This window comes from Rhodnius prolixus, unplaced genomic scaffold (assembly GCF_049639745.1).
Source record: "Rhodnius prolixus isolate KJV_2025 unplaced genomic scaffold, Rpr scaffold_4, whole genome shotgun sequence".
NCBI classification, from domain to species: Eukaryota; Metazoa; Arthropoda; class Insecta; order Hemiptera; family Reduviidae; genus Rhodnius; species Rhodnius prolixus.
Window position 1 is genome coordinate 45,381,876 of NW_027411614.1, and position 26,455 is coordinate 45,408,330.

Here is a 26,455-nt window from a genome sequence, read left to right on the forward strand (position 1 = left end):
GGTAATGCATTAAATTTTTTGAACAGTTAAAATTCAAAATTGTTCACTTAATTTTTTTTTCGGTTCTTACTAGAAAAATTCCCCCTTAATCAGGCAGACTGGCATTACGTGAAATGAGTAAACCGGTGCATGATGAATGTCCCGAACCGGTAACATGTATGTGAAACGTGCAGTGATGCTTGTATGTGGCACCATTGGTTAATCATTACGAGTAATTTTAAATTCTGTTTCTTTTTAGTGTTAATCTCTGATTGCAACGATTATTTTACTCCCTCTCCTCCGTGGAAAGAACCCACGTCGTAGTATCATGTTGAGGCCAGTCTAGTCTAAAGTACACTCAACGAACAATTAGAAAAGCACATGCTACAAACAAATTAAGCAAACAGAAATTTTTAAAATCTATTACCCTTTCGAAGCGTTAACTTGTGACTGCAGTTTTGGATTATTTTTATTTTGTTTGAACAATGTTGGTAAAATTTTCTAAACTGTTAAAAGCAGCCACAAATTGCAGCCATTTTTCTAAGAGGTAACAGAAAATTATTATATATTAAAATTATATATCTTAAAAAGTATAAATGAAATTCTTAGGTCCACAAGGAACTGAATGACTAAAGGTTAATTACGTATTTTTATTAGATGTTAACTTTTTTTTATAATTTCACGTGAGAAACTGGATCTGATTTTTAAATAAGCTCTATCTTATATTCTCGTTCGCGGATTAACTGATGTATATTGGCTAATTTAAAAAAATGGAATCCTAAAAAATATGGTATGTTTATTTCAGTGCATCATGGTGGAGTAAGGTAGAAATGGGGCCTCCAGATGCTATTCTGGGAGTCACAGAAGCTTTCAAAAGAGATACTAATCCTCAAAAAATTAATCTAGGAGTTGGAGCCTACAGAGATGATAATGGCAAACCTTATGTGTTACCGAGTGTAATTCAGGTGAATATTGCAATAGATTTTGAGATTAAACATAAATTTTTTGAATAGAACCTGTTTCTTAATTTGTCAGGCCTTAAATTACAAGAGGAAAGATGTTCGGCAATGGCTGGAGAAAGTCTTCTTTGAAAAGCCACTTTATTGTTGCCTACGTTTCTTTGAAAAAATAAATAAATACTAGTTCCTCAAATCAATATCGGTAGAGAGGAAACGCAATTCTTTCATTGATGTAGTTTGGATTTGGTTAATTTATTATCCTATATTCAAGACCAGATCCCAAAGTGGAATCCTTCGAGTTCTAATCCCGCTCATCTATTCCTAAAAAAAGGAGTAAGAAGAAGTATGAGCTATACGGTGATTTGTTTTTGTCATGCACTTTCACATCTAGAATAATTCTATCAGTGGTAAATAAAAATGTCATTTTGTATTCTTTTTTTGTTACACAAAGGCAGAAGAACAAATAATGAGTGAACATTTGGACAAAGAGTATGCAGCTATTCATGGAATTCAAGAGTTTTGTGCAAAATCTGCAGCGTTAGCTTTAGGAGATGACAGTCCGATAATTAAAAATGGCTTGGTCAGTAAATAGTTAACTTACTAATATTAGTATTAGATTTTTAAAAATTTAAGAATTTTGAACTTCTAACGCATGGAATTATGAACTTTACAGTTCGTAAAAATGAAATGGAAAAGAACAATTTCTTTTTCTAATGCTCTACTGTCCAGAAGAGGCTCTTTTTTGATAGTGATTTTTCAGAAATTCATAAATTTGGCTTTGTAATTGACACTTCTGGCTCACCCTTCATTTTTTAAAGTATTTGCTCTAACAAGAAGTTATTGATTTAGTTTATTACAGTTTTTTGAAGGATATAAAAAAGCTGAAATCATTTCAAATCTTCTCTAAAAAAAATCATAGAAGTCCTTTTTTGAGAAAACAAACCAGTCCAAAAATCATTTCAGAAGTTATATGAGAGCTGTTGACCGCAACTTCTGGTTGGATCTCCTGATTGTATCCACATAACGCTTTCTTACTTGTTACACATTGTAAGACTATAAACATATTTTTTCTAAAAAAAAATAATTTATTGTACACTAATATATACATAACAGATCCGAAACAATAAACAAAAAGTAAGTTAAACAATAACTTTTTATTTTTAGAAAAAAAGAGTTCCGGATTTGTGTCCTTGAGTTTGAATGTATTTTTATTACTTACTGATTAGTGAAATTAAGATAATGTTAGTTTATCTTTCTAGAATGCCACAGTTCAATCATTATCTGGAACGGGTGCCTTGAGGCTTGGTGCTGCATTTTTACAAAAATTTTTTCCCGGAAACAAAGAGGTATATGTTCCTGATCCAACCTGGGGAAACCACATTCCTATTTTCAATCATTCAGGCTTGCCAATAAAAAAGTATAGATATTATGATCCTAAGACGGTAGGATTTGATTTTAATGGAGCACTCGAAGATCTATCAGTAAGTGGTTAAATCATAGTTGAACATATTACTGTTTTGTTTTTCCAGAGGAAATCCTAATTTAATACTTTTGTCATTATTAATAATCTTCAAAAGAAAATTCCAGAGAAATCAATTATTTTACTTCACGCTTGTGCACATAATCCTACAGGAATCGATCCAAAAAAAGAACAATGGAAAGAACTATCAGCGATTATAAAGAAAAAAAATCATTTTCCATTTTTTGATATGGCTTACCAAGGATTTGCTTCAGGTGTTAATTTATTATTATACTTTATGTAAATATTCTACATTCAATTTGTGATAACTTTTTAATTCTGCTTGAAGGTGATGTAGCAAACGATGCTTTTGCTTTACGTTACTTTTTAAATGAGGGCCATCAAGTAGTTCTTGCACAGTCATATGCCAAAAATCTCGGTCTTTATGGTAAGAATCTTTTTTCCTATAAAAATTTTTTAGAGAAAATTTCGTAGTTTGACATATTTTTAACTGAATTTATGAGTTAGCCCCCCCACCCCATAACTTTTAACTTGGATTTATGAGTACTTACTTTTTGGATTTATGAGATAGCACCCACTATAAAGATGTTTTAGCCAGCTGTGATAGATGAATAAAAGATAAATTCCTCAAGTTCTTGTTTTTAGTCCAATCATCCACAATGACGATGTTCTGACAAAATTAACATACAAGAGTTCTTACAATAAAATTCTTGCATTCCTCGATTCTCTTGAGTCCAAATGTAGTTAATAAATAAGGATGTCTGAAGATCCTCCTGGCAAGATGTACTACATATTCTGGTGGTACTAGCTACTACCGGAGTATTTACTGCCACTGAGTGATATCTGTGCGCTAAAAAAAATGAATGCTAATTAGTTTCACGAATAAATGCAAGATGGATCAGCAACTCACATTCCTTTGTCGAGAAACCAACTTCATAGGTTTCTTATCGGAAAAAAATTTTCATCTATGGAAGTTACCCTTGGGTCGAATAATAAACGGTACACGGCAAAGAAGAAAAAATAAACTGTACATATTCCCAGAACTCAGCTGCTGCAGAGATATCTGTATTTAAGGAAAACTTTGATAATCAATCCGCCTTTGATCGATCTGAAAGGACAGTGCTTAGTTTCTTCGTACGACACGTACTAATTACCACTCATTGTAAAACAATAATCATTAATAGTTTTAGTAAGTAAGTTTATATTGTTGACATATATTTGTTTTAATTTACAGGCGAAAGAATAGGAGCGTTCACTGTGGTTGCAAGCTCTTCGGAGGAAGCTGCAAAAGTTATGTCTCAAATCAAAATTCTTATCAGACCAATGTACTCCAATCCTCCTATACATGGTGCTCGAATTGTCACTAAAATCCTCTCCGATCCAAAATTAAAAAATCAATGGTTTGTTCTATTATTATTTTTAATATATTACTTTTTTTGTAGCTAAACAAAGGAAAAAGCAAAACGGATATTTAAAATTATGTAGAATTAATGTCGTATCTTTCAAATGAATTGGCATACAAGCCGCGGAGGACCCTAGACCTCTCTCAACTAGCAATCGCCGGTCATCACCATTGTGTGTAATCCACTTCCCAATTCCTACCATCCAATCGGTTTCCTGCTTCGATCTTAAACACCATCTGCTCACCTTATGCGTTTTACAAATAGAATATCATTTGCAAAATTGTCTTCTCTTCCGGTGTATCAAATACTTTAAAATTTAGTTTTTTTTTACTGTGTTCTCTGTTACACTGTCCATCACCGGAACGTGAGCTATAAGAAGCTCCTATTATTTATCATTTTTTCAAAAGCTATTTAAGCATTTCTTACTTATTGTCCGGGACCCCAGGTCCATGGAACTTAGCATATGGAATAAAGAATATTCCAAAATTACAATTAAGTTTACAATTATTTTTGACTCCACAGTTAACTTAAGTTAATTTTGTTTTTGTAAAAGGTTATCAGAAGTGAAAGGAATGGCGGATAGGATTATCTCAATACGAGCAAAATTGAAATCTCAGTTGGCAGCTGAAGGTACTACTAAAAACTGGAATCATATTACTGATCAGATTGGCATGTTTTGTTACACTGGGATTAATCCAAAACAGGTATATCTTTTAAATTTGTCGCTAATTTTTATATGCATAAAAATAAAATTAAAAAATACTAAATATTCTGATTTACTTGTTGAAATAGGTAGAAAGACTGACCAAAGAATTTAATGTATACCTAACTAAAGATGGACGAATTTCAATGGCCGGAGTGACCACAAAGAATTATAAACACCTCGCACACGCAATGCATCAAGTTACAAAATAGTTCTTCGAAAAGTTTTTTGAATAAACGAAGCACACGTTGCACATAGAGATTGCCTTTATGTTTTGTCCACTCTGCGGTTTTTAATTAGCCATTTTAAAACTTGTTACTACTATTCATATGTTAAATCGAATTTAATTCCTATTTAGTATGCCAGAAATGTTTTTATTGTGCACATACATAATTTTTATTTTTTAAAGCCTTAAAAATACTTGTAAATAATATTTATTTTAGCTAAAAAAAACCATAAACAACATAATTTTGTGTTCAGTTTCTCACATTATTTTGGAACCTCAAACAAAGCTTTTTATTTATTTACTTTTATTCAGTGCTTATGCTGTGATTGTTGCTATAATTTTTAACAGATAATTGATAACTTTATAACAGATATAAAGGAACGTTTTTTAAAACCAAATAATTGAGGGTTGTAGGGGGCCTGGTTTTCAGCTTAAGAATTTTTATTTGAAAAAGCCCAGAATTAACTACAGTATTTAATGAGATAATGGATTTGTTGCCGAAAAAACCGTTGTTTTCTAGAAACAAATTGAATGATTGATCTATTACACCCACGTTACAATATTACCATCCCGAAATGTTTAAAATGAAGTGCTCAAAACATTAACAGAATTTTTCCGTTTTATAATGGAAATTATCTAAAGAGAAGATTTAAGACTTGACTAAGAGAAATTACATTTCAGGTATCTTAAGCTACTACCCAGTAACATTACCACGCTGCAACATCTTTTTTTTTTTTTATTAGTTTAAAAGAACATGGAATAGTGGGACAAATGTGTTAATCTATTACACGCTAGCAGTCAGTACTCCAAATTTAATAAAAATTTTTGAAGCTATGGAAACTCAGAAATCTGTTCCCCGAGGGCACACTTCTGGTTTATTGATTTGCTTGAAATGTGGAACCCCTATGATTAAACGCTTTACAATATTAAAAAATGGTAAAACTGTAATGAACGAGACATTATAAAAGATGCGCTGCAAGTTACAGCTTCTATAAAATGCTTTTTCGGTGTTTTTTTTTCGGCAAAAAACTAGCGTCAGTGGATCCAAAAACGTATACCAAAGATGATCTTTCTAAGGTTTTCGTTTTTTGAGATGTTTTATGAACACACAAATTATGCGCTAAGAACTTTTATTCCTTCCATGGGGACCAAAACATATATTTCCGCCGAACACAATTTTGTAAATGAGATTTTATCGCATGTGCCTCCAATTCTTACTTAGTGAAAATGAATACCATCTAATTATACTGTTAGTGAATATCACTTGTACTACGTTCATTAGATGTTCTTCAAATAACGTTGTGAAAAAAAAAAAAATGACAGTAGGTCATACCCAAGTAGATTGGTCGAATAAAAAAACAAATATGAAGTAATTTCTTCATGATGAAGACGAATACAAATACATTCAATAAAAATTGTATTTCTTATAACTACAATATACAAATTAATTACTTAGATTCAGCAAAAGTAATGCTCGGCTGATCAAAAGGATGTACAGTACTGTCGTATAGATCGTCCGGAAGTGGAGTATCCACGAGTTGTGGATAAAATGTGGGAAAATACAGCGGAGATTCCTTCCTCTTCCTGTAAATCATTTGATTATCTTTAGTTGGATAAATTTTTACACTAATGAGATTAAGATCATGCAATAAAATAAATGACATTTTTTTTAAAACTATTTTTACCTTAATGGAAGCAATGTATCATGAACATAAATTAAAGAATTGGTTTCCCCCGGTACTCCTAAACCTTGTACGTATAAAATGTTGTATTTTGTGTTTATTCGCCAAATCTGTGGGGAAAAAAATTGTAAAATAATGATTCTGATTTGTTTATCCACAGTAATGCCATCAACTGTGAAACAATAAAGAATTCAATAAAAAAAAATGCAAAATAAATAAAACAATTGAAGATTGTCTTTGTATTTTAACTAGAAAAGAAAGTGATGAAGCCGAATAAAAAAAAGAAAGTTAAATTCAAGTTTAAGTATTTGGAGTCAGTGACATAAAGTAAGGGAGGAACAGAGAATGAAATAAATAGAAATGGAGGAAAGAATCAAAGAAATAGGAAAGTTTGTGGACTCGGTTCTCTAATAAAACAGAAAAGAAAATTTATTAATCCGATTTCGAGACATCTTACTAAAGGTGCAGAGAGGAAGGGTCACAATCCGTACTATTCAATAGTACTTCGTATCGTAGGAGCAGGCTAAGAGAGGCGGGACGAAGAGTTCCACAACTGGGTTAGAGTAATCCTCAATCGAGCTGTTTAAGTTCTTGAGCCTGGTAAAGTCAGGGGAGTCTTTTCTGGAAGAGAGTCGATATGTGTAACTGTTTTCTCCGTTTCTTTCCTCGGGTTCCTCTAAAGATGAAGAGATGCAAATAACATTCCTAGATTCTAGTACCATTTGAAAATTCATTTTTGGTACCATTCCTGGAATGTGGGAGAGATTCATTGGCATTACGGAGAGTTATTGTCTCCATTTTCCAATCGGAAGACTGTCTCAATGGGAAGAAAAAAAGGTTCCTCAGGCATTGGAATGTGGTTCTTCTAATATTTGAGAAGAGGGGCTCAGAAAATATTTTAAAAATACATAAATATTTATTACTATACCTTAAGTTAGAAGTTTTTATTCTATACCTTAAGTCCTCTGAGAACTCTCCACTTATTTCCCATATGACCTGGCATTTTCGTACCAGGCCAAACTCTGCCTTTTTCTCCACCACCTCCTATATTGCCACCTCGTCTATGAGTTTTAGTTACACCATGAGACGCTGGCATTCCCTTAAAACCCCATCGCTTCATTACACCTTGGAATCCTCGGTCAACACTAAAAACAGGTAGAATTTATTAAAGCTAAGGCAACAATAAAGACTTTCAATGTGAATTTATTAATTAAACGATTAACATACGTTTTACCGCAGACATCAACTATATCACCTGGTTGGTAATGACACGCTGTTAAAGGTGTACCAGGTTGAATGATGGCATCAGGTGTTATGTTAAATTTACCAAGAAATTTCTTTGGTGGTAGTCCTGCAGCTGTAAATAGTCCGCAATATTCCTTTGTGTACTGGAAAAAAAATTGAAGAAAATCTTGGTAAGTTGAGTAACCAATATTAAAATAAATAAATAAGGGAGAGCCAGCCTATGGTTCATGATGATCCCGGCAATGAACAGCAAAAACATTCTCTTACAATCTCAAACTTACATAAACTTAGGCGCATAAAAGTAAGTGATTTAACAAGAATTAAGTGTACAGTATAATTACCAACTGTGGATTGGCACTTTCAGCACCAACGAGTAAAACGCCATATTTATTAGGCTTCAAAAATCGTTTGGGCTTCCTAGGAGGATCAACCTCTTCAGGTGGTGTATACTTAACTACGTGGTTGTCAATTACCTGGAAGAAATTGAATTAATTTATTAGAACCTTGGTTTAAGAAATTTACTGCTTAAAGAATTTCGTTATCGAAACTGAAAAGCATAATTTAATCAGTAATACTTGCAATAATGTTGACCAAATAATTTTCCCATTTTTATCCCACATAGGATAACATCCTATTTTCCTTGTAATCAGGCCGCATCTCTTACTATTTTCTGTCCATACTCCCTTTTCGACAGGTTGAGTTTTCAAAGGACTAGTTGTTTTGTACGTGGATATTCCACTTAATACAGCTGGAGGCCCAAACGTATCATGAACCACTTCCTCGATAAATTCTTTATTTTCTAGGGTCAATTTTTCAGGATACAGCTGGAAAGTATAATAAAAATTAATGATCTTGAAAAAATACAAAATAATATAATTAAATATAATAAGAAAGTAAATTACTAACAGTCCTTTCTTTCTTTAAGTACCAAAGAGGAAACCTAAGTCTGGGCACATTCTTTTGCCTATTTCTAACCTGCAAGCTGCAAAATAAGTTTCAAAACGATCAGTTCAATAAACTAATTAGTTTTTACTAACTACCATTATTCGTTATATTATTTATCTTATCAAGTTACAAAAAAAAATTAGTACCTAATTTTGTAGGTAGTTTCCAAGCAGCAGAAATTGGTGGAAATCGTTAGCTTGAAGAGTTTGTTACAGATACCGGCCATATTACATGGTTCCAATCACTGCCTCCTGCAGTGTGTTCTACTAATCAGCAAGGTAAATTACCCGCGAGAATTCAAAATGTTCACGATATTGTTTTAAACTAAAAAGTACAGATATTAAAAAAATCAAATCACAATTTAGTTATGAAATTTAAATATCCAAATTGACCAAATTTATCAGTGCTGATAAATTAAAGGAAATTTTATAATTACAAACTACATTAAAATGAAAAAATTGAAAAAAACGTAGTTTCACTATTCCAGGCCAATCTCAATTTTAAGAAATCAATTTATAGAAAAGGAAATTATAAAAATAAGGTTTGAAACGAAATATTGAAAACCTAATTTCGGTATTTTCTTTACTATTGTCTTCCATTGGAATTGACACATTTCTTGTCATGCTTTAGAGCAGCGTTCCCCAACCTGTGGTACACGTAACACTGGAAGTACGAAAAAAAATCAATAATAGCCGGCATACAAAATTAAAAAAAAATGATTCCTTTGCCGAAATGTAGAGAAATGATAGCTTTATAAGTAATAAAAATTGCAAAGATCTAGTGATAATAGTTCATGAGATATTCAAGATTAAAATTTTGCCGTTTTCAACTTCGTTTCGAATACCGTGAAATTTCAATCATTTATATTTCATTTTGCCTTTATCAGAATTCTATGATTTCTGTACCGAAATGTAGAGAAAAGATAAGTGTATAATTGTTACAAATTGCAATGTTCTAGAAAGAATTGTTAACGAGATATTGAAGGTTAAATTTTAGACGTTTTCAAAATCCTACTAATTTCAATCGTTTATATCTTTTTTTCTATTTATCAGATTTCAATGATTTCTTTACCGAAATGTAGGGAAATGTTAACTTTATACGTAATATAACTTGCAACGTTCTAGTAATAACAGTTCAAGAGATATTCAAGATTAAATTTTTGCCGTTTTCAAATTCGTTTCGAATACCATGAAATTTGAATCATTTATATTTCTTTTTGCCTTTATCAGAATTCTATGATTTCTGTACCGAAATGTAGAGAAAAGGTAGGTGTATAATTGTTACAAATTGCAATGTTCTTGAGAGAATAGTTAAGGAGATATTGAAGGTTAAATTTTAGACGTTTTCAAAATCCTACAAATTTGAATCGTTTATATCTTTTTTTCTATTTATCAGATTTTAATGATTTCTTTACCAAATTGTAGAGAAAAGTTAGCTTTATATGTAGTATAAATTGCAACGTTCTGGTAATAACAGTTCAAGAGATAGTCAAGATTAAATTTTTGATTAAAAGTTAGCTTTATATGTAGTATAAATTGCAACGTTCTGGTAATAACAGTTCAAGAGATAGTCAAGATTAAATTTTTGATTAAAAGTTAGCTTTATATGTAGTATAAATTGCAATGTTCTAGTTCAGCGTTTCGTAACCTGTGGTACGCGGGTTGCTAGTAGCTGGTAAATGAAATATAATTAACAATGATGGACATAAAAAATTTAAGCATAAAAATATTATAGAAACGTTTTTTTCTATAATATATAAAAATTGTTTTAATTATTAAATTAATTTACGGTAAATTTGTTATTATGTACAATAATAAGGTAGCTACCAAGTGGTACGCGAGCCAAAAAAAGGTTGGGAAACGTTGTTCTAGAGAAACTTGATTGTGTGATTCCTGGGAACATCGCAGAGGAAAATTCATTCTTTAGAATAAGCGCTTTTCTTCAAAGACGGAATTTTATCAAATAATTATGAGTGAAATTCTATTTAGTGAAGAACACTCATGTGACTTTCTCTTGATTTCTTCAAGGTTTCACGCTCTTTTTAGAGCACTCGCGTGTGTAAGGTAGAATAAATATGAACCTTAGGGTTGCCGAGGAAGTGTCCAAATAGGGAGGAAATAGTCCAGGGAGGCCAAAATAACCTTCTTAATCTTCTCAAGCTGCCACGTTATATCCAAACTAATTATCCCTTCTTCACCTTAACTGGCCAGATACTTCCAATTTGTCTCTTGTCCGACATAAAAATCATAATCCATTCTGCCGTCCCATTTTCTTTAAAGTTGGAATTTCGGCAATGATTTAAACTTTAATAAGTGAATCTAAACATAGATTTATTGGCACATTAGAGGTGTACTTAAAGTTTCCTTTGAATCATGAAATAAATCAACTATCTAGAAAAATGTTTTATATAAAAGTGAAAGGTATTTAGGTGGAAATTTTATTCAAAGTGAAAAGAAAATCCTTGAAACCATTTTCGAGAAAAATAAATAAAAGCTGTAAATGATTTAGTAAAGTAGCGACTTTTGATGAATTTCGACCAAAATGTTTGTATTATGTCTGTATTAAAGGTCGTTTTGTAAGGAACAAAACGGAATACCAACAACGAGCTTTCGAGACCAAAGAAAAAAGGTAAATCTTGCTTTAAAAAAAACGCTGGCTATAAAAATGTTCTTTTACGAAAGTTATTACTTGAATTCCAGAATAATACTCACTAACCGAGAGATAGAAACATACAGTGAACAATCATTTGACTTATTCACCACTATAATGTTATTATAGGTGAATGTGATTTCAGAGAAAGTTAAATAATGATGGAAACATCAAAGTGTGTTAAACTTGGATATTGCTAGGATAGTCAATTCTTCTCCTTTTTTTAAGCAATTGAATAATGTTAGAAAAGTAGCCAGCTGTTGAAGAATAAATAGGTACGCTGTAATTACTTTCATTCTTTCAATACAGTGTCATCAAATGACACACGCATATGTTGTGATAGGTTATACTTTTCACATTTTAATTTGACCTAAATGTTGTGTGATGCTGGCAAAATTAAGAAGTAAACAATGAGGACAATAGTTTCTTTTAAAATGATTGATATGTATTTAATTGTTCCGCTTCTGTCTAAATGCAACTAGCCGTACGTACATAAAATACAATATTCAAAATTAAACATTGCTGATTTCTTGTAATTAGAAAAATACTAATGATTTCTATAATGAGGCCCTGTGTAAACAGTTTTTACGTTAATTGTTTATTACAATAATAAAAATAATTATGTATTTCATCTAGTTGAATAGTTCGTATGTACAATAAAAAATACGGGGCGAAAAAATGTACACAATTACTTCTTCTTACTGCAGGATTCTTAATGTTACCTGCCATTGGTCTTATTTTGCAATATAGTGCTTGCAATACTGTCAGCAAGGAGGCGCCACGGTAGCCGAGCGGTTAGAGGCGTCCTGCATAGCTAATGTGTATTGTGATACTGGGTTCGATTCCCGGTCTTAGGCCTTGGATTTTATTTAAAGGTTAACAAAAGAGATTTATAGTAAAGAAAGTTTGCTAGTCTAGTCGCCTCCATCCACGACACCTAACTTGGTAGTTGGACGTAAAGCACATCTGAAAAAGTAGGCAATTACTTTACTTTACTGACAGCAAGGGTGAAAGAGGGCGATTATTGCTACAGTCATACATACCCAAGGGATGAACAATCCCATTATCAGTTAGATAACTTGTCAAGTTATTTAAAAAAGGCACAACGCCCAGAGTAAAACCAGCATACGCTCTCACAATGGACCTTCGCCAGTTAGCAGCTTAAGGCCATTTGACTTGACCGCATGCTTCGTCTCAAAAGCTGCAAGGGTTTTTGATGGAGGGATACTTCTGAGTACAGTAGCTGGTTATTCTTCGCTACTGGATTCAAAATCAGATGGATCGTTTAATGCTAGATCCCTAACGGCCTATTAAAAATCTTCAACATTGGCCTAAAGTTAGGTAGCATGCATTTAGGGTTGAAGAATTGAAAAACCTAACTTTAAATTCTAGATCCTGCAATCACTATAGTTACGAAAGTGAAATTCGGATATGAAGAGAGTAGCTAGCCAATCACAGATATTAGTGAGAAGGTTTTAACCAAAAATCTGTTCTTATCTAATTTACAACCTTGTACTAACCAAGTACTGCTAAAGAAAGTACACAAGATGACCAGTGTCGGTGATCTTCAGAGGAATCTGATCCAGATTAATACGCTCACGCAAAGGAGAGAGTGCTAGCAGCTCGAGCTAAATGGAGCTCAAATATCATCTGAAAAAAACAAAAAACATCTCGCATGAACGTAAACAACACTTCAGGAATATAATTACAGCACAAACAAAACGCATGAGATCTAATCAGTAAAAACATAAAAAAAAGAATCATGTCGAGAAGTAAGTTAATGGGGGCATAACATCACTCATATTGTTCTTACAAATGTTTCATGTGTCCCAAAAAGGGGGCTAATTATCCTCCACTATAATCCTCATTTAGCTCTATCTAATCATTCTTTATTAATTTATTATATTCTTATAAACGAAAGGATGTAATAGATGGTTTTAAAACACATACATTATAACTGAGTTTCTGGCTACCATAAAAATTAAGCAGATCCTTCTATAAAGAAATGATTTGCCTCGGTGGACACCTGCTGTAGAGTGAGAGAGACAAAAGGTGTTATTAATTATGTTATGCAAAATACACTAAGTGTTTTGATGTTTTTTAATTGCTAGTTTATTTTTTAGTTGAAATAAATTGCTTCTTATTTTGTGAATTATATTTTACAATGCAAACACTATGACAGATGATTTAACATTTAAAGAATCAAGTATACATTTTCATAGTTCAAAATATTCGGTGTAATTTGCCTACAGCTTTTAACGAACACAGTTTTCATAAGAGGAGGAATTCTTGACGAGCTGTATTTGCCATGGTAACCAAGTGTGAAGATTTATTGGGATACAATAATGTACTACCTTTCTAAATCTAGTGTACCCTGTTGCTGGTTCTAGATAAGACCCTACACCTCCTTCCAAGGGAGGATATTACTGCAGTATATATGCAGGTGTTATATATTAATGGAACATGCCAGAAATTAACGTACTCAATAGTAACAATAAGAAATAACTGAAGGGTTTGGCATATAGTAATATAAGTAAGATTTCCTAATTTTAATTTTAAATTATTGCTCTGCTATTTCAATTTCTCCTCGACTTTTTTTCCTGAGCAATGAGCATTGGTATTGGAATCATACTTACTCTTGAAAAAATCCGTAATGTAAGAGTAATAATAAATAAACCAGGTCAACAATATTTGGAAATTTATCTTTCTGAAAGAGTAAGCAAGAAGGTAAAAACTATAAACTCATAAAAACAACTGTATGTGATAAACATTCGTGAGCAATTTCGGTGGAGAGTTACTGAAAATATTTCTAATTATAAATTATGTTGGAAATTACTTACAATAAAACTGCACGCAATGATTTTTTTGAAAAGATAATGTTGATAAATTAGTTTCAATTTGTCTTTAATAATGAAAAGTTGACAGTGGGGAATAAATGTTGATTCAAGTGGGGGCACCTATATAACTACAGTGTAAACAGTAACCTCGCGAATGTTCAGATTTAAGAATAGCCGCGCGATGTGCACTCTGTCTCATTGGATAACACTTTTCTTGTTCGTGCTACCTTCATTACTAGCAGCTGAACATGAAGATTTATCAATGGTCAAGGTAAGGTATTTTTACAATGTTTATATTCTTAGATTTTGGTTAAGGTTCCTTCTATTTGCTAATTTTTCTTTGATTCTAGTAAACTAATTCTTTCTATTTTGATCTCTTGTCGGTTCTGTACATTTTTCAAATTGATTTTGGAGGGTCCTGTAAAACTGCTATCTTTAAAGCGCAACTCAGTACTATCCCGGGCACTAACTCTAGGGTCATACCCCTTTGGCACCTCCATAAGAAAACGTTGAGGCTTCCTGGAACAACCTGTAAAAAATTATACAGGCTCGCAATTTCGTATTATCTTACTGAGTAACTTACTAATTTTCTCATTATGTCTGATGTATTAGACCCTGCCAAATGCATAACTCTCGACAGCATTTTCATTGTGCGGGTATTTTTCAAAATTGGTGAACTAACGAAAACTTGTTGGTGTATGTTTTTAATTGATAGTTTTACAGTTTTTAATCACGCAATCTGTATATCACTGCTATCACTCATCTATCTTGGTTTCATCACAATACTGAATCATGCCGACAATAGGTTAATTTCATACAGATATGTTAATAGGAAACCTTGTTACCGTAGTTAGAAATGCTATGGACTATTGTGGACTTTTGTCACTCGGTTTGGCCCTGACTAGTGAGTAAAATCCAGACTAGCATCTGGCAGGCCTTTTGTAAGGTACGGATTTGTATATATTTTGCTCAGCCTGACTTGGTCGACAGCAATATTGCGCTGACACTTTGATACCTACTGGTAGCTTTCCGAGTGATGGTGATTATGAGACCTTGTAATTACCTGCTTTTACTTTTGTAGGATTTGTTGATCGTATATATATGTATCTGCCACATTGGAAGAGCTGGTTTTGATGCAGGTTGTTTAGGGTTTTACTGATTTTATTTATGTATAATTCTATTTTTAAAGAAAACCCCGAATCATATCAACTCTTGATGAGGGCACACATGTATCAAAACGTCTGGCAAACTGAATTATCAAGTCCAGCACCCAAGAAACGGAGTTCAAACTAAATAATGAAGTTTTTATTTAGTTCGTAATGTAACCCAAACAATTGCTTTGTGCTGATCCTAAGCATAAACTACCATTGTGCTAGTTGCGTACTTTTTAATGTGAGATTCTATGATATGCCATTTTCTTTTGTCCCTCAGGTTTTAGGTTAACCACTACAGTTCGTATCCCATAAAACTTGTTTTAATTCTGACAGATTTCAAATTTTTGTCAATCTTTAATCTTTGGATTATCAGATACGATAGAAGTTTTTAATTAAAATTCAGTTTTTAGACGCTACATCTGTTTTCTTTTTAGAAACTTCGTATGGGATATATACGAACTTGGTGTGAAGGAAACTTTGACGATATGTGAAATCGTGAATAGGCCAGAACTGAAGAAGAAGTCAAAGAAGCATATTACGAAAGATAAAATCAGTAATAGCATCATTATTACTTCGGCATAATGAATATTATCTCTCGGTAATTGTGCTATAGACCATTCTGTTAAACAAAAGACCTTCCTCACTCAAAAGTCACAGCTATGAATAGTTTTTGGCCTTGATAATGAACAGCCAACAGTTTTTAATGGTAGAAAATGTGGTTTGAAAGTCTGAAACCGCTCGAGAATAGAATGAACATTCGTCTTAAGACGGATAAAATCAAAAGTTGTTAATGGATTGATTTTTTTCTTGTGTGTAGATCGTTAAAGCAGCTTGGAGTTTGGAGCCCAAAGTAGAATCTGCTGGTGGATGATTCTGCTTTTTATTTCAGTTTCTTGGGTTCCCATCTTTAGTGAGCTGATATTCGAAATTTTGAATCTCCTCTATTTCTCAAGTCCAATCTTTCCTCAGTTTGAAGGAAAAAAAAAAACCCTTAAGTCCAACCTATTTCTATTGATCTGACATGTTCTCCTAGTCAATTTCTTCATAAGTCACTCCTCACTTAGTCATTAAGGCAAAACTTTCGCCATTACCTCATAAAACTTTCATCTAATTTTGCCAAATCATTATTGGCAACAATTTCATTTTCACCTTCAAGCGCATCAATACAACTTGCATATATGTGTTCTATTATTTTAAAATATGTAATTTCGCTTTATGGTCATTTACTTTTGGGAAATAATAAGGTCGGTCAAGTACTAGTATAATTCCATGCACCATTAAGTAACGATATTAACTGAGCGTAATGTACCAAAAACTTTCTTTTGTAACTTGTGAGGATGTTACTTTTCTTAAAACTGGTACCATTTTGACGGCGAAATTGTTTTGACATGCCGAGTCTAGATAACAATTAACATTGTAATGAGAAAAATACCTGAGTTATCACAACAGAATTTTACTTTAAGATTTGACTATCCTAGCAGAATTGCCTCAGAATTATAAGGCAACAGATTTATTAGTTTTCTCCCACTTCTGTATAATTGGTTGTCTCCTTTATTATTACTTTAATTATTCCCAGTTAATATTCATCTTTTTTTTTAAAAATACTGAATATTTTATTATTAATTTATAACTAATTAAATAATACGGTAGGTAATCAATTATACAGAAGAATAAAATTGATAAACTTACTTCTACTAATTAAAAAAAATATATATATATTTCACTTTTTCTTACCAGATTAGAGGAAGTATTGCAATCGTGTTCAATTTTCATTCAGACATTTTTCATTTGAATGTTTTTTCATTAAACTTGATTTTATGAAGGTTTCCGTTGGGTAACCTTCTACCCCAAGGTTGTTGGGTTTCTCTGTGACGTATTGTTTCTACGGTTTTACCACGCATGTACAGTAATTGTGTTTTAGTTTGCTATAAATTCGAAATATATTCGACACAAAAGTAAGGCATGAGTTTTTTCGCATCAGCTTTTATGCTAGCTAATTGAGGTTTTAGAAGATAGAAATATGATTGCATGGTTTTCAAAGTGTGAGATGAATAATTTCATGTTTAACTTGTTTTCAGATAGTACACGGAGTATTGGATAACTGTATGAGCCGTGAACAAGTTAGTGAATGTCTTAAGGATGAAGCAGCAAATGCTTTGGTCACAGTATTAAAATCAACCAATTCTATAACATTATTGCCCGGAGTAACGCTACAAAGGAGGCCCGAAGAAGAAATAACGGAACTTACCAATTCTATTGCTTCTACAGGAAGAACACAGATGTCTAGTTTTGACAGATTCTGGGATAATTGGCAGAAGTTTCTATCTTCTTGGTCCGTAAATATTCAACTGACTGGTAATCAAGGTAAGAAATTGCTTGGTCAGATCTTTTAATTATTTTAAAGGTTATCTGTCAGCTGAGAGCTCGAGGAAGGATGGGCAAAACATCATCTTTTATTTTTTTAAAAAAAACTTTCCTCTATCGATTCCAGAGTAAATGAAGCTGTTATTAAAAGAGAAATTGGGAAGGGCAATTAATTTTCACTTTCTCCTCCTTCTGGGTGAACGATTCTTTCTTTTGGAGTTGTTAAGAAACCTGAAGTTAACACTTTTAAAATTCAGACATTCTAGAAATTTTCTCTTGGTCTCTTGAGTCTGAAAAAAAGTGTCTTTTAGAAAATGACCGATGTTTCATGTTGTAAGTTTGATCACAGTAATTAAAAAAGTAAAATTGTAGGAAGCTTAAACTTTATATTTCATTTAGGACACTCCCAGGGCCACGATAACGTGTTAGCGATCATACTCCTTTAATCGAATTAAGGATAACTAAAACGAGTTTTAGTTTTTCAAGATAGAAAAGCATTAGAAAAAGTTGAAAATGAATATAAGCCTGCAATTTTGAACTATATTTGGTCGCTTGACCACCGCCGCTTTAGTCTGCGTTGTGGATTTGAAGGAAGTGTTCTGGTAGACTTATTGTGGATCAGAGGGTTGTAATAACTGTCTAGTTTTGTGTGGAGTTTTGTGTATCGAGTTTGGGCTATTTCAGAAACTAGGGGAACTTTTAAATCAGAATGTACTGTGTGATTGGAGACATAGAAGGGAGCGTTAACTATTGTTCTTAGAATTTGAGACTGTAAGGTTTGAAGTCGGTTGATGTTCGATTTTTTTGGCACTTTCGTAGAGTTGTATTCCTTGCGTCCCTATTGGGGATACTTGTTCGAAAGCAACATTTCAAGTCTCTAAGCATCCAATCTTCGTTTTCTATCAAACCCAACTTTCCTTAAATGCCCTCAAAATCTCGTTTTGTTAATGATCTTACGAATACTCATTTCCTCAATTTTCATTTCTCTACAGCTGCTAACCCCAATCCTTCAATAGTACACCTTTCTTCTCCCAGTACTTGGTAATCTTCCAAGGGAAGATGTTCTCATGATCTGAACAGCAGAGAAATAGCACGAATTATCGTTCCATTAGGAGTGACACCACTAGGTGCCTTCTCACAGTTCAACATCCCAATATTGTGTTCCCATGTAGACATTTACATGTAAATTTCAATAATAATAAAATTATTTGGAGTAGGTCTTCACTGTGTGCGACGTAATATGTGTGTTTTAATTCCAGATTTGAATTGCGTTTAGAATTTTTTTTTATTGTATTAAAAGTTTTGATCAAATTTGTTTATTCATTTCTCCCACAGATGTAGAAGAAGGTAGAGGAAAAAAGAAGAAGATATTTAGATATATAGCGGTGGCTGCAGCCACTGCAGCTGCAATTCTGATACCAATAAAGCTGAAGATTCTAGCCTTAATGGCTGCATCCGCACTGGTAATCGGAAAGATAGCATTAGTGCTGACATCCTTGGTGGGCCTGAAGACACTGGTCAGCAAACCTCACGAAGAAACCACTCATGTCCACTACGATGCGCACAGAAGTGATCAAGGACATTACCTCGCCTACAGTGGCTACGATCTTCCACCTGGCAATTCAGTCGATTATTATCAATAACAGATTTTCCCTGTTTTTAGTCCTACCTTTGCTAAATATGGTAAAAAAAAATTCAATATTTATTTAACGATAATTATGTGTGTGTGTAGAAAGTATTTCTTTTGATGGCCAAATTTTGATAAAAGATCCAAAACAAAGAAGTAGCGGCATTATTGATGAAAACAAAATTTAGCTTCCTAAAGTAGCTAATCTGAATAGTTCTAAAATAGCTTTGGAATAGGGCATAAAGGGCCCTCTATTCTTCAAAACTTGAAGAGGGAATTTTTCCTTTATAGACTAACTTCTTATAAGACTTCTTGTAATGTTCATGTATTGGAATATAATCAATGTTAGGAAAGAACTAAGATGTTTGCTGGACTTAAGATGCTCTCCTAGTCTGTAACTCGCATCATCAGGAAATCCGTCAGCATTTGCAACCAGTTTGATGCCTACATCATTCTTTTTCTGGAGATTGTAGCTGTCTAGCCAGAACCTTTGTCATTGCTTGCATCATTCTAGCTTGCATCCTCTAGAGCACAGTTTCTTTTTTGAACTCATTCTTTCTGAGTTCTTTAGGATTTATCATAACCTCTTTATCATAGCCACAGGCTTTTCAGTTTCCGATTTGTTTTCATTTCTTTAAAAAAAAGAAAAAAGAAAATCCTTTTGTTCGGAAAATCTTATTTTCATTTGGTATAAGTTTTGAATAAGAAGCTGTATGATTGGTGAGAATGCGGAGAATGTCTTGCGACAAACCTGAGCAAAACTTAGAAACACCCAACTGGTTAGTTGTTTTAGGCAAAGGTACGCTTTTTATAACTTAAATTAAGCGAGGTCCAACATTAGTGGCAGAAAGAGAAGCCCCCTTATTCCTGAAAACAAGGTCAGTTAATGATCCTATCACTCGAAACGGTTGGAATTGATTTCGCCAGCTGTTAACGTAAAGAAAATCTAACAACCTCTAGGGATTCAATGTTGTTTTCATGACAAATACGAGTAGCAGAACATAGTTTTTTTTTTTTTAGTATACTGAGACGAATGTTCAAAATATCGTCAAGTTTTTAAGATAAAGAGGAAAAAAATAGAAAAGTAGATGTTTCCGTAGTGATGAAGGTACGAGTATCAAATGGCCAATCTTTTAAAAGTGCAAGACTGTTAATGTAATCTGATGAAATAAAAGAAAGGAATACTTACAGAATTCCAAGTCAAAATTGTGCTTCTATTTTTTGTGTTACTCTGAAAAAAAAAAAAAATCTTTATTGAATCAATTTGATATATTATACAATTTTTGTAAATCCATTACTTTAGGAGTAATTTTGAAATTGTGGTTGGGTCCACATTGCTGGATATTATCGTTGATTTTATCTTTAGAGCACGCACATGTTTTTTTCTTATTTTAAAACGTTTTCGCATTTTCATCCATTACCAGAGGTTTTTATTTCATCAATTTAGTTTAGAGAATTTCATTATATGACCCAAATAGGTGCGTGTTAGGTCGGATAAAATCAGTGATAGTAATTATTTTATTTGTAAACCTGTATAACGTTTTAACAGAATCCAATTGTTAATATAAAAGAGGGAAATTTTGAATTTCATTAAAATACAGTACTACCTGCTCAAAATAAAAAGAATTAAGTAATCAAATAATAAATAACCATAAGGGAGGTTTACTAGCCAACAAGAAAGAGGTCAGTGACCACCATATTTCACGGTTTGGCGACACCATACACGCAGTCTATAATCTTAACGAGAACTATATTTAAAAAAAAAATGATACAATGAATGTTATTAATAGAGTTATTAGTTCAGTAGGTTGAAGTCATTTTTAAAATAGAAATTATGTAACTGTATTTAAAATCTAGGTTCAAAGTGTTTGAATTAAAACGGTTTTTGTAGATTTTTGATCACGGTTTTGTTGGTTGTAGTTCTTGGGAAAAATCTGTGTGACTCCTTATCGTTTTAATGCGCATGGGTACCGTTTTCAGCATGCAGTACTACACGCAAGTTTGCGTTAAAAGATGTTTTTTTTTTTTTTAATTCAAAGATGCATTTATTTGTCTACTTGGTCACCTTATGGCTTGATCTAACTAACTAACTAACTCCCTGGCACTACAGGTCTGTCCGACCCTTGGCCTGCCGAATTAAGTCTCTCCATCTATCTCTATCCTGCGCCTCACGCTTCCAATTCCTTATTCCCAACTTCCTGGCGTCCCTATCGATTTCATCCTTCCATCTGCCTCTGGGTCTTCCTCTTCTTCTTTTCCCGCATAACTCCATTTCCAGTACCCTACTTTGCATTCTTTCCCTTTCCATTCGTGCCACATGACCAGCCCATCTCAATCTACTTGTTTTTACAACATTAATAATTGTTTCTTTTTTTAATAGGGCATCAATTTCTTCATTTGTTTAGCACTTCCATCGGCCATTCACAAACGTCGCACCACAGATTCTTCTTACTACTTTTCTTTCAAATACAGCCAACTTGCGGCAGTCGTTCTGTGATAAATACCATGTTTCTGCGCCGTACGTGACAACTGGCCTAATAAGGGATTTATAAAGTCTCAATTTTGTTGCCCTAGAGAGCAATTTTGACTTGAGAAGTCTTAGATTTGCAAAGTAAGCTCTGTTGGCTGCCATTATTCTTCGATCGATCTCAACACTAACCTTATTCTCATTATTCACCAGGGATCCCAGATAAACAAAATTAGAAATACCTTCAAATCTAAAATTCATAATTTCAATATCCTTAACGGATCTCCTGTGCTCTGCCGATGACATCTTTAAATACTTTGTTTTGTTTTCGTTGATAACAAGTCCCACTTTGGCACCACTGTTTATTATTATTTCACCTGCCTCTTTTAATGCTGCTTCGCTTCTGGCCACAACAACAAGGTCATCAGCGTATGCGCATATTTGCCATGTTTTTTCAGCAACAGTGCCATGTTTGATTGCATCTTTCACAGCATCGTGCAGTGCGATATTAAATAAGGTAGCTGAAAGTGCATCCCCCTGCCTCACTCCAGATTGTACATGAAATGCATCTCCAACCTTGTTACCAACAATAACTTTAGCGGATGTATTTTCCAAGGACGCTTGATCTAACATCAGACAAATACATTCCAACCCTGATGTGCCGATGTAATCTGTAATCATCATCTCTTCATTTGAATCGAAAAACTATTTAAGAGTCACTAATTTCTGTAGATTTAGCAGATACCTCAGTTTTCACATTACCAAAATCCCTTTTGTGGACTGGTTTATTGTAGAAATGATTCGACAATTGCTGAAGTGGTATGCACACATTTAATCCAAGCTATTTCAACAAGCGATCATTATCTACAAAGACGATAAAGTACTGTTATAAAGTGATGATATTCAAAATCTTACGCTAAACTTAATACAGAATCTTTAGGCTGCGCTTGGATGATGTAAAATATTTACCATTCTACCAATTAAGAAATGATTTCTAAAAAAAATTCTTGCCAACAATCCTGTGATGATTAAATCATTTTATATTTACCTATAAAATATTCAGCATTCAAAAATGTTTATTTATTTAATTTAAATAAAACTTTTATTTATTTAATTGCTTGTCTTTTTTATTTTAATTCCTTTTGCCAATCCGTTGGTAATTAGTCTACTTAGTAATTCATGAATTCAAGATTGCAATCTATGAACTTTGGGTACCAAGAACATCTGCTGTGATTTCTTTTTCCACGATTTTAGCTTTCATAAAGTCCCCAATTTGATACTTCATTCTGGTTCTAGCGAAGTCCCGTAAAGGATTAGATGAGAATCAGTCATGGGGACGTACCACTTTCCTGAATTGAATTGCCAGCTTTTAGCGAGTTTCTTTATCTAGACAACTATTTCTGGGTTCCCAAAGAAGGATTAAGATCGCAAAATATGGTGGACAAGCGAAGCTAACAAAACATTTAATCAATTTTTGAAAGCAATACACATGTATTTGAAAATTGTTCACATCTGTGTATTTGATCTAAACTATGTGCATAAAGTAGAATGAAGACAACGAACTCACTAGTAAATCCTCAATGTTAGAAGAATGTGCGATAGAACTTAGTGATTTGCTACAGTAAGTTTTGTAAGTAAATTTTTATTTTCTCTTAGTCTAATCTAAGAAGTAAGTATTGGGCTAACTAGTTTTCAATGCAAATGCACCATGTAAGAGAGCTGCATTTAAAAAAAAGTAGTTTTTAGAAAATGATGTGTGTGCAAAGTAGGATTCAAAATCCTGAAAATCTCTGGAAGCTGAAATATTATTTTTAGATTTGGTCCCGTGAGGGAATTCGACTGTAACATAGCAATCAAAATCCTTGAACTAGGTTCAAGAGGCGGACGTAAACGGACTTCTTTCGAGAAAAGTTGCCACATTTTTCTCTGAACTTCATATATACTCGTTGATATTAACTTTTATGTCAATCATTTGTGCCTTAAGGATATAAAATTTGTAAAGGATTGTTTTTGGGTAGGAGAATTGCTGTAAGTGAAGTGGAGCGAATTGCGAATTTGCGCCTTAAATTATTTCTATTTTTACCATTTTAACTTTCTTCTTATAAAATGAAGTTTAATAATTTGGTTAAAGCGTTTAATTAAGGGATAAAACCTGACGTGGAAATTGAAGTGTTAAAAAGAGGAAGGGAGACGAAAGGTTTGGGGTTTTAGATGGAATAACTGGGGACGTGACGCCCACTTGAGCAGGAGGAACAGTTTAGAGATGGTGCTAGCGTTTCACAGAAAATATGCAAACTAAATTAATTCCATGTCTCCCGCGTAGATCCCTCTGTCTCTTTTACCATTTCAGGTAGTCGCTAGAACAGCAGACAAAATGTAGGTAGACAGAGATGGCAAAACCAGGTTTAGATTAGTAAAGTGAGAGGAAGGCAAGAGAGGAGTTTGAACGGCGCGATGATGTTAGAAAAGTGTTTTAGTATGCGTGCAATGGAGTTCGTCTTTAATAAGGGTTAACCACATCAAGGTGGATGCCCCGTGCACCACCCTCCCGGCTGGGAGCGTCGCCGGATGTTACGCCCAGGTATATCCACTTCTACCACCTTCATTCGGCAGTTCTTCTCATGTATGAAGGTAATGCAAGTCACGAGCATACCTCAGCTCCACTTCCTCTTCGCCAGACTCTCTCATCTCCTACATCCTTTTTGCTAATAACATAATCAAACAAAGTTTCACCCTCACACATCACAATTACTTTATATTTTTCCACTAAAGAAGAAGAATAAAAACATAAACTGTTGGTTCCTTTTCTGTATTCAGGAGTTATTACGGTGAAGCGAAGATTTCATAATTGCATACTTTTAATTAGCAATATTAAACTTTTATAATATAGGATTTAAGGATTATTTTTATTGTAAGTTTTATTACAGGTGGAACCATAAGCCATTCAAAATTCGCCCTGACTTCAAGTAGCCATCAAAGAATAAAAGACAATACAAAACTCCATACCCGACTTGATCCACCCGCAGCAGCAGATTCCTGGCGTTCTAAACAATGAGGACCCACAGCCTTTCGAGGACAACGAACATTTTGCTGAAGTCTAGATGTCTTCACTTATTTCTGTAGATTGCCGCAGCAAGACCATAAATCATAAGTGTTGAACCGTGTAACATTTTCTAGTTAGAGCTTTATTGTGGTTACCATCAGCTGTTGCACTGGCAGTTTATTACTGCCTTTTGGATAGTGTAATTATTATATATTATGAAATTGTAAATTTTAATTTAAGTAATTTGTGTTCGTTCTGTAATAGTTAAAACTCTTTGTCAGCCTATAGCAGTGATGGCGAACCTAACACGTGTCAAAGGTTACAACATTTTGTGTGACACACATTGACAGAGACAAAAAATTATTATATACCTTTAAATAATATAGCGATTAGTGGAGTAATAATTGAAAGTAAGTATCTTGTAAACTTTCCTTAGATCAATTACCATAAAGTGGGTCATTAGTAAATCTTTTTTTTTTCCATTGTGATTGCAAATATCAAAAAATTATGAATATTTCTATATTAACACGGCACCAGAGGTTAGGTAGGGTTTTCCAAAATTTTGACACGCCGAGCTCAAAAGGTTCGCCATCACTGGTCTATAGTTTATCATCATTTATCATTTATTTTGTATTTGTTTTCAGCTTTCTCCGCAATTCTTATAAATTGAATAAAAACTTGAGCGTTGAGAGATGAAATGCTAATCAACACAGATTGACGCAGTTTATGTTGAAATGAACTCCTTTCAAGGCGCGGTTAGAGGCAAGACCTGTAAAGCTAATATGTATTGTGCTACTGGGTTCGATTCCCCGGTCTAGAGGCCTTAGATTTTATTTAAAGGTAAATAAAAGAAATTTACAGTAAAGTATGTTTGCTAGTCGCCTCCGTCCACGACACCTAATTTGTTAGGTGGACGTAAAGCCGGCCTGAAAAAATTTACTATTATTTTACTTTTACTTTTTTTTACCTCCTTCCAATCATATTTCCAGGTGAGAGACTTTGTTGAACAGACTAAGATCTTAGCTGGATACTCGTAATTGCCTCTCGCATCGTTTTTTGCCACTAGATTGTAGAAGAGTTACCAAAGATCATCCTTACCGGGAATACATGATTCCCTGGATCAACTTACTTTTTCCTGGACCAGCTTTTATCACTCTCAGCATGAAGGAGTAGATGTATTAAATTTGATATTACAAAAAAAGGGCACAGCTTGCACTGTCCAGAAGGTCATCCTACTGCAGGGCATTACTCCATGATTAGTATCCAAAGCTCGGTTTTAGTGAAACTCTTAACAAGAAAATGAGGTTTCCCAAAAATTAAGCTAACTTTGAAAGTTTAAAAGCAAATTTTGTTAGGGATAATAACATAAATTGGGCGTAAGAGTGAATTCTTTGAGAAAATATTTATTTTTTAAAAAAACGAATTTCTCCATCAATATTTGATCAATTGTGCAACCTAATTTCAATAAATGTTTCAATAAACTTGAGGAAAAAAGAAAAAGGTTCACAATTTTGAATAGATCTGGGAAAGCTTTTAAAGGTTAGTGGGTGTAGAGTAGAGAAGTATGGCGCGGAAAACACTCAGAGCGTGCCCTAACTTGCGCGCCAACTTTTTTTCCCCACTTTTTCCCGAGATATACTTTTCTTATCTACCACTTGCCCCTCCTTTTCCAGAGTCCTACGCCTCCTCTTT

General features: G+C 33.4%; 3 protein-coding genes and 1 long non-coding RNA gene across 8 annotated transcripts; 2 read left to right on the plus strand and 2 right to left on the minus strand.

Annotated features, from left to right (window-relative positions):
• The first annotated feature begins 15 nt into the window (after positions 1-15).
• Got2 (glutamate oxaloacetate transaminase 2) lies at positions 16-4,992 on the plus strand. Of its 3 annotated transcripts, XM_074131378.1 has the most exons (10): positions 16-156; positions 239-526; positions 785-944; positions 1,390-1,518; positions 2,198-2,419; positions 2,516-2,672; positions 2,747-2,845; positions 3,653-3,818; positions 4,375-4,525; positions 4,614-4,992. In XM_074131378.1, exons 2-10 carry the CDS (start codon positions 465-467, stop codon positions 4,734-4,736), a joined length of 1,269 nt encoding a protein of 422 aa, XP_073987479.1. In that variant the 5' UTR covers positions 16-156; positions 239-464; the 3' UTR covers positions 4,737-4,992. The 3 variants fall into 3 exon arrangements, with proteins under 3 accessions (XP_073987479.1, XP_073987478.1, XP_073987480.1); XM_074131377.1 differs by lacking the exon at positions 16-156 and having other exon boundaries at positions 158-526; XM_074131379.1 differs by lacking the exons at positions 16-156; positions 239-526; positions 785-944 and adding an exon at positions 1,148-1,295.
• Positions 3,208-14,250, minus strand: mRpL3 (mitochondrial ribosomal protein L3). 2 transcript variants are annotated; one of them, XM_074131380.1, is made up of 12 exons: positions 14,112-14,250; positions 12,792-12,921; positions 10,703-10,940; positions 8,769-8,946; positions 8,584-8,659; positions 8,253-8,501; positions 8,019-8,150; positions 7,660-7,820; positions 7,388-7,577; positions 6,436-6,542; positions 6,203-6,334; positions 3,208-3,268 (listed from the first exon to the last, which is right to left on the minus strand). In XM_074131380.1, exons 4-12 carry the CDS (start codon positions 8,846-8,848, stop codon positions 3,223-3,225), a joined length of 1,173 nt encoding a protein of 390 aa, XP_073987481.1. In that variant the 5' UTR covers positions 8,849-8,946; positions 10,703-10,940; positions 12,792-12,921; positions 14,112-14,250; the 3' UTR covers positions 3,208-3,222. The 2 variants fall into 2 exon arrangements, with proteins under 2 accessions (XP_073987481.1, XP_073987482.1); XM_074131381.1 differs by lacking the exon at positions 3,208-3,268 and having other exon boundaries at positions 6,151-6,334.
• LOC141455899 (uncharacterized) lies at positions 14,248-22,834 on the plus strand. 2 transcript variants are annotated; one of them, XM_074131383.1, is made up of 4 exons: positions 14,248-14,379; positions 17,341-17,626; positions 18,962-19,309; positions 20,274-22,834. In XM_074131383.1, the coding sequence occupies exons 1-3, from the start codon at positions 14,263-14,265 to the stop codon at positions 19,267-19,269; spliced, it is 711 nt and encodes a 236-aa protein (XP_073987484.1). In that variant the 5' UTR covers positions 14,248-14,262; the 3' UTR covers positions 19,270-19,309; positions 20,274-22,834. The 2 variants fall into 2 exon arrangements, with proteins under 2 accessions (XP_073987484.1, XP_073987483.1); XM_074131382.1 differs by having other exon boundaries at positions 18,962-22,834.
• LOC141455900 (uncharacterized) lies at positions 19,101-24,925 on the minus strand. The gene is made up of 3 exons (XR_012459521.1): positions 24,727-24,925; positions 20,443-20,484; positions 19,101-19,240 (listed from the first exon to the last, which is right to left on the minus strand). It is a non-coding gene; the product is annotated as an uncharacterized lncRNA (long non-coding RNA).
• Between the last annotated feature and the right edge of the window lie 1,530 nt (positions 24,926-26,455).

What these genes read in the sequence shown, in the direction of transcription:
- mRpL3 (XM_074131380.1), bottom strand. Translation starts at nt 8,848, where the DNA reads ATGGCCGGTATCTGTAACAAACTCTTCAAGCTAACGATTTCCACCAAT. An exon ending in GTTGATGTCTGCGGTAAAAC is followed by an intron (nt 7,578 to 7,659) that starts GTATGTTAATCG and finishes ACCTGTTTTTAG; the next exon opens with TGTTGACCGAGGATTCCAAG. An exon ending in GAGTTCTCAGAGGACTTAAG is followed by an intron (nt 6,543 to 7,387) that starts GTATAGAATAAA and finishes TTTTCCCCACAG; the next exon opens with ATTTGGCGAATAAACACAAA.
- LOC141455899 (XM_074131382.1), top strand. Translation starts at nt 14,263, where the DNA reads ATGTTCAGATTTAAGAATAGCCGCGCGATGTGCACTCTGTCTCATTGG. An exon ending in AAGATTTATCAATGGTCAAG is followed by an intron (nt 14,380 to 17,340) that starts GTAAGGTATTTT and finishes ACTTGTTTTCAG; the next exon opens with ATAGTACACGGAGTATTGGA. An exon ending in TCAACTGACTGGTAATCAAG is followed by an intron (nt 17,627 to 18,961) that starts GTAAGAAATTGC and finishes TTTCTCCCACAG; the next exon opens with ATGTAGAAGAAGGTAGAGGA.
- Got2 (XM_074131378.1), top strand. Translation starts at nt 465, where the DNA reads ATGTTGGTAAAATTTTCTAAACTGTTAAAAGCAGCCACAAATTGCAGC. An exon ending in TGCAGCCATTTTTCTAAGAG is followed by an intron (nt 527 to 784) that starts GTAACAGAAAAT and finishes TGTTTATTTCAG; the next exon opens with TGCATCATGGTGGAGTAAGG. An exon ending in TTACCAAGGATTTGCTTCAG is followed by an intron (nt 2,673 to 2,746) that starts GTGTTAATTTAT and finishes TTCTGCTTGAAG; the next exon opens with GTGATGTAGCAAACGATGCT.